This window comes from Triticum aestivum, chromosome 4A (assembly GCF_018294505.1).
Source record: "Triticum aestivum cultivar Chinese Spring chromosome 4A, IWGSC CS RefSeq v2.1, whole genome shotgun sequence".
NCBI lineage: Eukaryota > Viridiplantae > Streptophyta > Magnoliopsida > Poales > Poaceae > Triticum > Triticum aestivum.
In genome coordinates this window covers 469,285,708-469,295,473 of record NC_057803.1, presented here as the reverse complement: position 1 = coordinate 469,295,473, position 9,766 = coordinate 469,285,708, and the positions used below count along the sequence as shown (strand labels likewise).

Sequence of the window (9,766 nt, the reverse complement as noted above, 5' to 3'; positions counted from 1 at the left end):
TAGCAAGAGATAATTTAATATTGTTTTCTATAGTTTGATGACTTAACAATTTACTTTTTTTGTCGAAGGTCCTCAAGTTTATTAATGATACGTAACAACAGTACAAAGATCACTAGAGAAAATTAAAATTCCAACCAGGATCATGGACCACCTAGCAATGAGTATAAAGTACAAACACTTGAGTGAGCTGAAGACGCATTATCGTCATCGCCCCTACCTCACAGAGCTGGGCGAACCTTTTGTCGTTGATATCCAGATAGTCATTGCGCTATAGCCCCAAAGGTCCATCACACAAGGACAACATCTGTCACGGGTGAAAAAAAGGTAGATCAGAAGAACCATACATGCAAATTCACCAAAGACCATGGCAGAATACAGACGGATCTTTCGAATACCAACAACGACCGGACCTGCCAAAGATACATACCTCCATGCACTTTCCGTCGAGGCGGCTATGGGGCAGGGAGGACATTACACTAACTCTAGGATGCCGCCACGCCACCCCGTCCGGGACATGGGAGGAGGAGGAGAAACACAAACTTGGAGCAAATAAAGGACGAACCTCTAGATCCAAAGGTGAACGTTTGACAAAAACCTGAATCGCATCCACCACCACGGTGACAAGATACCGGGGTTGAGAAAAACGATGACATGGAACTTGAGTTGCGCCTATCAAAGCCTGTCGCGGAGTCTCGGTTCGATTGTGAGGAGATCCTTCCATTGTCTCCATCTTGGTGCCATTGCCAAAGTTAGGAGAAAGAGAAAGAAACTCCAGTGGGTGGTCTTGTTTATTGGATGCAATTAACAAACTAGACTAGTCCAAAACTACGAAAAGAGATGTTCCCTTGCCCTACTCGCCACTGGCAAGCCGAGGAGGAGAGGAGAGGGGTCGATGGGGCGACCTGAACATCGAGGCAAGGGCAGGGGGTTGGCGGGTGGTTACATATCTTAATAATTTACTATTGGAGTTGGAAACAAATAAATGTGCGTTGCACGTGTACAACTGCTAGGAGTTAGATACATAGTTTCACTACCAGAAGTTTGTTGATGTTATATGCAGAAATTTTGTGTTGTGTTATAGTAATATCTTGCTGCTCTTAAGGTGGCATGGTCATTTAGATGATCTTGTTCGACTGATCTTTTTATGTATACGAATCCACTTCTCATGTTGTTTCTCTACTTCTTTTTTTACTAATGATTAAATAGTTGAAATGATGCGGTGCAAGGTGGAGCTCATCGCAAAGTGGAAAGAACGTAGCAACATAGGCGTTGTTTGACACAGTCAGAGTCGGTTTCGTCGGCCAAACTTGCACCCTCAAATACATACAGTGAGACATTTTTTTAGAACAAAGGCTCAAGTCGAGCCCGACTTTGAATTAACAAAGCCATCAACCGGCCAGGATTACATCAACCGCCCACTTACAAAGACAGAACAAAGAAATAGCTAAAAGGATACAGAGTGTTGTGCAAGCAGCTAATAGCCTTCCTATCATCTACAAGCAAAGATGAAGAAACTAAAGAACAAGACCAGCTTGAAGACAATAAAGCCCTCCACCGAGTATAATCCATCCCGTTGAGACACCAACAAGCCTTGCGGAGATCCAACTAGCATGTAAGGGCAACGCTGACAGCTCCATAGACTCCGACCGAACCGTTGACAACATCCTACATCTCCGAAGGGGCTCCCTAGCCCCTCGCCTGGCACGAGGCGCCGATCCGTCGGACGATGCAAGCGCTCTCCCAAGAGCAAAGATGTACAACCGACGCCATTGTCGTCCAGAAAACCTGACCAGGGTACCACCAACTCGCGTCGCTGAGCTCCACAAAGGCAAACATGGCACTGGGGGGGGACCAACACTCAAGGAGAAGCAAAATGCACAGTGAGGCTGCTGATGACAGAGCAACAATGGTGGGAAGCCACTGAAGTTGGAGAAGAACCTCCAAGACACCACCAACTCCAACCATGTCGCCGCCGGGTGCCCACCAACCAGACCGAACTTGCCACCACCCCATGCTCAACCGAAGGCGGCACCTCCATAAAGGTGACGGCGCCGCAAGCGTCGCTGCCGCCCAATCCAAAGGGATTTGGGTTTTCACCCCGGTGCACGAGCAGGGGAGAGAGGCAGAAGGGGGAAAGGGGTCACCTTGACGGCGCCTACAAGTAGGAGATGACGCCCTCAGGCGCCGCCGTCGTCGTGGCCGGCATAGCCAGCCATGGATTTCTCCAGGCCCCCATCTTCCCCACCCCTACCACAGAAGCGGCGCCGGCGACCTGGGCCAGCCGGAAACCAGATCTGACAGGGGCCGAAAGGATTGGGAGCGGAGGCGTCAGATCTGGGACGGGCGCCCCCGCGGCCACTGCACCCCACAGCCACCACCCGCCGCCGCCTTGCCACCCGCGTGGCCAAGGCGGACGGCCAGCACCAGCGACGCCACGAGCTGAAAACGACGACGCACCACCACCCGAGGCCGCCGCCCCGGCTCCAGAGCCCCTGCGTGAAACAGGCGGACAGATTCTCGCCACCACCCTCCCCGGCGGACACGCGGCTTTCCGGCGACCCCCTCCGGTGGTGGCGAGGGAGAGGAAAAGGGGGGAGGAGGGCCGGCGGCGGCTAGGGTTAGCGCCGCCCGAGTCGCCCCTGCGGGAGCGACACGGGGGCCAAGCTTCGTGGAACAATTAATAGGATTCTTGTGATGTGGTGGACACCATACAGTGATACATAAAGTTTATATATTTAGAGAAAACACGGTACCCCAATGTAAGAGCGAAGAATGATATGCCCAATGAGTAGTCGTCGCAGAGGAAGCAATTTTTTCCGTGACGAAGAAGGCAACTTGTCGCCATGGGATAAAAAGGACAAAATGAAACATAGTATGACATTTAATCGCCATTGCCATGTGTCCCTTTTTTCCGTAATGGTACTTTATTTAAAAATTAGCCGTTCGGCTAATGCAATGAAAGGTTTTAAAATTATTTCTACTCGTTAAAAAAAACATCCCAAATCTCTTCGAGCCTTCCAGTATATTCTCTCACTTATTTTTAGTTTCCTCTAGACTTCGTGTGCCATTTATTTCCTATGTTTCGAATCCATAGGAGGCAAGGCATATATCTCGATAACGTGTCTCTATTTGCGAGTAGTTTTTTGAAGTTCCATACCCTTTAGCAGCCGTCGGCAGCAGACAACAATTGCATAAGAAAAAAAATAGTACACAAAAAGTGTTTGACTGCACTTAGAAAATCTGAAGATTACGTTTATGCAGCATTTCCGGCCCTGACGGCGATAGACAGAAACGCCTCCTCGTCCGAAAAGAGGCCATCTCGTGAGCTTCCTCGCCTTCGCACGCGGACCGCCGGCACCGGCCACCACCGCCGCCATGTTGCGCGCAGCCGCTTCCCGCCTCCTCGTGCCCCTCCGGAGGCCCTCCCTGTCTCCGGCACCCTCCACGGCGGCCTGCACTCTGCGGCACCTCCGCCTCTTCTCCCCGCCGCCGCAGCCGCGTCGGGGTCCGGATGCGGAGGTGACGCCGGCGGAGGCGCGGCGTCTGGTGCGGCTCGTGGGCGTGGAGGCGCTCAAGAGGCGGCTGCGGGAGGAAGGGCGGGGCGAGGTGGTCGGCTACGGGGAGCTCCTCGACGCCTGCGTGGAGGCCGGTGCGGCCCGCACGCGCGGCGAGGCGGAGGTGTTGGCCCGAGCCATGGACGACTCCGGCGTCGTGCTTCTCTTCCGGGACAAGGCGTACCTCCACCCCGAGAAGGTCAACATTTTGCTCTTGCTAGGTTTTCTTCACTCGCGCCTTCCCTCTTTGTAGCTAAACCTAACTAAACGAGGTGCTTTCACGACGATCTGTTCTCCGATTCCAATTGGCAGCATTTATTTAGTGATTTGAGTTCTTGTGCACGGAGAGCTTTACTCGTGAAAGCGCAAACCTTTTGAGTACTAGTACTAGTTTAGTCATATCTGTGAATTGGATGTTCTATGATCACTCATTTGCCAGATCACTACATAGTTTGAATAGGTAGCAACTCAACGCTGGTCAAATTTGGTAGAAATACAATGGCTTCAAATGCAATTTCATTCACCTCAGTTTTTGTGGGAAATGTATGTATTGGGGTCATGCATTCCTGTTTGAACCGCTGCGCCATAGGGAGTCCGGTAGACTGATTTGCTGTCCAAATTGATTAGATGATATTGACCACTGTTTAATTGTGGAATTGTGTTTAATTGCGTGGATGAACAACGAACAGTGGAAAGGACTAGTGTTGTGTATAATTGGGAGGTAACAATAATTTAGCTGAAGTAGCATATATTCAGCCGGGGGTGCGTAGATTAATTTTCTCAGAGTTATAAAAAACAAGATTGGACAATTCACCTCATGTGGTAGAAATAAGGGATCTCCCTTCTCTTCACCTACCCTGGTCAGAATAAGGACCTTAGAATCCTGTGAGCAGAAAAGTGGACATTGTTTTCTTATTTAGGTGATGCCTACACCAGTTAAAAGCATCCAAGCATCCACCTCACATGTGGCAATAAATCCAAAAACTATATTTATTCAACAAGGATTGCCTCATCAACAATTCAGCATAACGTTGTTTCTGTTGCTTTCGTATGTGGGCAAGTGACAACTTTGAAATCTTTTGTGGTGATCTATTATGTATGGTTGTGAGTTATTTGGTAAGAGTTGATCATTTTTCTTATGCTACATGAAAAAAGGCGGACATGCAGTTAAATTTTCAACTGATATATTTATGGTCAATCACTGTTTTTAGGTTGTGGACCTGGTCAGAAGGGCGGTGCCGCTTGCACTCGCACCAGACAACGACACGAGACAGGCAGAGTTTAAGCAGCTCCAGGAAAAGAAGGAAGAGATCGACAAGCTGGCACACAAGCAAGTCCGGCGAGTCCTGTGGACTGGCTTAGGGTTCTTCATGCTCCAGGTTGGGATCTTCTTCCGTCTCACGTTCTGGGAGTTCTCATGGGACGTGATGGAGCCGATTGCCTTCTTCACGACCACCTCGGGGCTGCTGGTTGGCTATGCCTACTTCGTCATCACCTCAAGGGACCCGACGTATCAAGACTTCATGGAGAGGATGTTTGAGTCGAGGAGGAGAAAGCTTTGCGTGAAGCATGGTTTCAACATGGAGAAGTACCTGGAGCTGCAGAAACATTGCAAGTGCCCTCTGGAAGGCCATCATTCTCAGGGGCATGACTCGCAACACCTGAGCTAAAGTTTCTCAGTTGTTTCTTGATGCTGACAGTGTCATCTCTAGCTTTTAGAAGAGCGGCCGTTTGCATTATCTTATACTGAGTTTGTATTACCAAAGTGATATACGACAAATTTTATCTACAAGCAGTGGTAGTTACCTCCTAATTATCTATGTGCCATGTGTCCTTCTACACCGATGTGCAAACGGGTTAGTGGATGAATAGTGATCCATTAACATTTCACTCTCAGTAGTTAGTTGAACAACACGCTAGTAGCCCGACCGCATGCACCGCATATCACTGCGTGGATAAGTGCTAGCTGCTTTTTTAAACACCGGATAAGGGTTAGTTAGCGTGACTTACGTACTGCACCAACTAATATTAAAAACATCCTCTTGTTCCTTTATGGTATATCTGTTCCATACATATTCTACCCCCGCTGGATAGTCTCAATATACATACTCCATACACTATAGTATACTTGTCCAGCTATATTATAGGTACATACTATATACTTCAGAAAAAGTAGAATATATATACTCCATATATACTCTATATACAGTATATTCGTCGAGCTATGTTATACATACTATATACTTCAGAAAAAGTAGAATATATATACTCCATAGTCATATAGATTATGAAAAGTATGATGTATGCCTTACAGTTGTTGGAGGCATGGTGTATAGAGTATGTACGCTCTTAAATTGGAGTACAGAGTATGATGTTTAATTGAGGTTTACAGTATTAAGACAAGGATTGAGTATATCAATGGAATTAAAAAGAGAGCGTATGTATACGTAATAGTAGTATGTTAGCGTGCATTCCGTGGAATTTCCGAGGCACTCTCACATGCACGCATATAGTATGTATTATTAGAGAAAGGGAATATGTAGATTACAAAAAGAGACTATATGTAAGAAAAGTAGTATGGAGTATAATAATTAAAAGGTAGTATGTAGTATTATCTCGCGAAAAAAAGTATGTAGTATTATCTCTTGCTACAAGAAATATAGTATGTAGTATTATCTCTTGCTACAACAAATTAAAGATACGGAGCCAACATATACACATTGATGTACTACACAGATAATATAAGTAGTTCATCCATGATTCCATCGACCTCTACGTGACATCGAATGATCATATACAATTTATTCTGTTGTTTCCTTCCGGTCATGTGCCCATCTTATCATCCCTGAACTTTGTTTAGCAACTCTTAATCTGTGATCGGACGTATACGTTGGTGCAGCCGCCGCCGCCATGCTGGAGCAATCACGTCCCTCTACCATGTGTCTCCACTTCTCACCATCATCAGGTATGTCAGAAGTGCCGGAGCAGTACTGAACAGTACGTGGTGCAAGTGCGGAGCCAACATAGTTGGTGGATGTCGTCGGCGTCGCCACGGCCACAGATCCGATGGCGACGTACTTTGAAATGTTGAAAAGTATCCAACAAAATATAAAAGAATTAGTATTAGCATTTGGTAGCCCGACAACAACAGCAGACGAGTAATGTCCCGGAAAGCAAGAATGCGCCCGGCCACGGATATCAACGCCATGTTGTCGTCGATGATAGGGCCGGTGTATGTACGCATGATGCCGTCTATCTCACTTCAGGGATAAAACTCGCATGAAGGCCGTGCATGTGTATATATCTTGTCCCCAACCTGGAATTAAAGATAAAAGATGAATTATTCACATTTTCCAAGCATATGGATCACGAAAGACAAAATATCCGTTGCAGATGGGCCTCTTTTTTTTCTGATTGTGTAGTCCTGATCTGAAGCATGAGCACCGGTCTTGGCATCCATAGGTCACACGTACATATGCTAAATCTAGAGAAATAGAGCAAGATGGAGCAAAGATTACCCCACAAAAAAAAGATGAAGCAAAGATTAACATATGTGTTTTGGGATGGATCACCGTAATAACTCCACATGCTTACCTCCCGTGAAACATGACGCCAGCGGCGGCCGCGAAGCCGACGGATATATTTTAAAGGCTAGCCTCATTTGCTTTGACTCGAGGTAGTTATATACTATGATAAAACTAGCCATATAAATCGGGAGGGTGCGGCTGGATATTTAATCGGGTTGAGAAAATCTAGCTACTTCCAAAACCGTGACCCGTTAATCAGCTTCCACACATGGATGGCATCCGACGGCAGTAAGGGTGGTGGTAACTACCACTAGGTGGTAGTATCTATTTTCCCGACCACCTCGGGGCTGCTGGTTGGCTATGCCTACTTCGTCATCAGGGACCCGACGTATCAAGACTTCATGGAGAGGATGTTTGAGTCGAGGAGGAGAAAGCTTTGCGTGAAGCATGGTTTCAACATGGAGAAGTACCTGGAGCTGCAGAAACATTGCAAGTGCCCTCTGGAAGGCCATCATTCTCAGGGGCATGACTCGCAACACCTGAGCTAAAGTTTCTCAGTTGTTTCTTGATGCTGACAGTGTCATCTCTAGCTTTTAGAAGAGCGGCCGTTTGCATTATCTTATACTGAGTTTGTATTACCAACGTGATATATATATATATATATATATATATATATATATATATACATAAACCAGCTGTCACCTAACAGGTTAAACGTAAGAGTTTAAGCTTATTTAGCCCTGTGTGTATCAAGTGGGTGTGCGACCTGTGGTTTTGGTCACAGCTCTGCAAGTGTTCAACTATCAATCTTGCAGCGCCGGCAAGGCTAGGGCTTGGGCTGTCAGCCCAATGCGGTGACAGGCTGACAGCCACCATCATCTGCACTTTGTTAGAGCATCTCTAATAGAAGATAGAAATTTGAAGATGTAAAATAGGAGATGTAAAAAATTTGCATCTACAAAAAGTGCATTTTGCATCTTCAAAAAAGAGGCAACTCCAACAGATAATGTATATTTGTAATGTAAAAGTGCTAACTCCAACAGATGATGCAAATGAAGATGTAAAATAGTTCAACGGCGGCATGGCGGCGATGCAGGCTGCGGACCGAGCGGCAGCGACCGAGCTTCGAGAGGAGCACCCACGGCCGAGCGATGAGTAGCGGTGCGGCGCCCGAGCCTTTGTGTTCAAATGCGGCGGCGGGAGCTCGAAAGGCCAGCAGCGGGGGCTCGAATTGGGCAGCGTGGAGGCGGGTGTGCGGCTCGTAACCGGAAGCGGCGGGGTTGTAGGGGAGTTCGAATTAGGCGGCGGCATCATGGCGGCAAAAAGCCGATTTTCTAGCGGAGGGTGGCGGATGTGCGGCTCGAATCCGGCGGCGGCGGTGCGGCGGGGGAAGCTTGAACTTGGAGGCAACGTCGCGGCGTTGAAAAAAAGGGTGATGCATCCAATTCTTAGGCGAAGGGCGGTGGAAAAGCGACGGCACCGGAGACGGGGAGAGTCGGGGCCGGATCTACCAACGGTGGGATGCGGCGGGCCGGCGGCGCGACAGCAGATTGAGGTAGGCAGTCAGTCAGGGGACGGGAGAGAAAATTCCATGGCGGTTGGTTTGGTGGGCGGCTGGCAGTTTTGCATCTGGGTTTACATCTCTCGCGGTTGGAGATGTAAATTTACATCACGAGGTGTAGTATTTTACATCTCCGTGAGGTAGAGATGTAATTTTTTTTTTTACATTTACATCATCTGTTGAGAGGAATTTTAAGGCCTTAAAATATACTCCCTCCGCCATGAACTAAAACCACGACGAGTAATCTGAAACAGAGAGAGTAAAAGTTAGTTATTTTTGCATCAACATCAAGATGCTCGTTGCATATTTTGTAACAAGATATTGAAGCCCTAGGTTTTCTCTTATCCTTGGCCGCAACAACTCGTCCAATCTAGATTGATTTTCTTCTCTTGTTCTTCTTCCTTGATTAATTTTCGGCCTCCTTCTCCTGATTGATTTTCTCAAGTTGGCGTTGCATTGGTCCCAGAAGCCGCTACTAGTGGAGACGAACTGTGCTGAAATTTTGTCTCTGGTCAATGCTTGCTCACCCGATCGATCGAGAAACATGTACCAAGTGGCTGAAATCTCAGACCTGTTGAAGGAGAGGCAAGCTCAGATCAAGAAGATTAGTCGGATGCAGAACAAGGCTGGGCATGCTATGGCATCCATTGGACGAGCACAAGAACGAACAGCTTGTTGGTTAGCAAATGTTTCTCAGAAGATTAGTATTATTATTATGAACGATTGTAAAAATATTATCAATCAAGTAATGAAATGCTTTCCCTGGAAAAAAAAAGAGAAGAGATTCTCGGTCTCCTTTCGGCACAGATAGGTCTCCTTTCGGCACAGATATGTTTGTTCCCCGTCGATTTGTTGCTTCCCACCACCACCCACCAATTTACTGCTGCTCCGCTCTCGCAACCTCGCATGGCTGCTCTTCCCGTCGGCAGTCGTCCCAGCACGTCCTCACGTTCCACGCGGCCGCTGGCCATGGCTTCTCTGCTTTTTGAGAAGCTAAGAGCAACTCCAACCATTTTGTCCACGCGTTCAAACGGACACAAAATTCGACCTAACACATCAATTCAAACAGACGTGTCTTTGCTTTTTGTTCGTCTGCTGACTCATTTCCAGTCTATATTTTGGCC

The 9,766-nt window shown here is 47.3% G+C and overlaps 1 protein-coding gene across 2 annotated transcripts; it reads left to right on the top strand.

Moving 5' to 3' along the window:
* Positions 1 to 3,253: 3,253 nt before the first annotated feature.
* LOC123086425 (calcium uniporter protein 6, mitochondrial) lies at positions 3,254 to 7,716 on the top strand. Of its 2 annotated transcripts, XM_044508193.1 has the most exons (3): positions 3,254 to 3,753; positions 4,766 to 5,126; positions 7,532 to 7,716. In XM_044508193.1, exons 1-3 carry the CDS (start codon positions 3,376 to 3,378, stop codon positions 7,627 to 7,629), a joined length of 837 nt encoding a protein of 278 aa, XP_044364128.1. In that variant the 5' UTR covers positions 3,254 to 3,375; the 3' UTR covers positions 7,630 to 7,716. The 2 variants fall into 2 exon arrangements, with proteins under 2 accessions (XP_044364128.1, XP_044364127.1); XM_044508192.1 differs by lacking the exon at positions 7,532 to 7,716 and having other exon boundaries at positions 3,256 to 3,753; positions 4,766 to 5,367.
* The last annotated feature ends 2,050 nt before the right edge of the window (positions 7,717 to 9,766 follow it).

Coding starts and splice junctions, on each gene's coding strand:
- LOC123086425 (XM_044508193.1), top strand. CDS start 3,376: ATGTTGCGCGCAGCCGCTTCCCGCCTCCTCGTGCCCCTCCGGAGGCCC. Junction 3,754..4,765: donor CGTACCTCCACCCCGAGAAG/GTCAACATTTTG, acceptor CACTGTTTTTAG/GTTGTGGACCTGGTCAGAAG. Junction 5,127..7,531: donor AAAGCTTTGCGTGAAGCATG/GTTTCAACATGG, acceptor GCGTGAAGCATG/GTTTCAACATGGAGAAGTAC.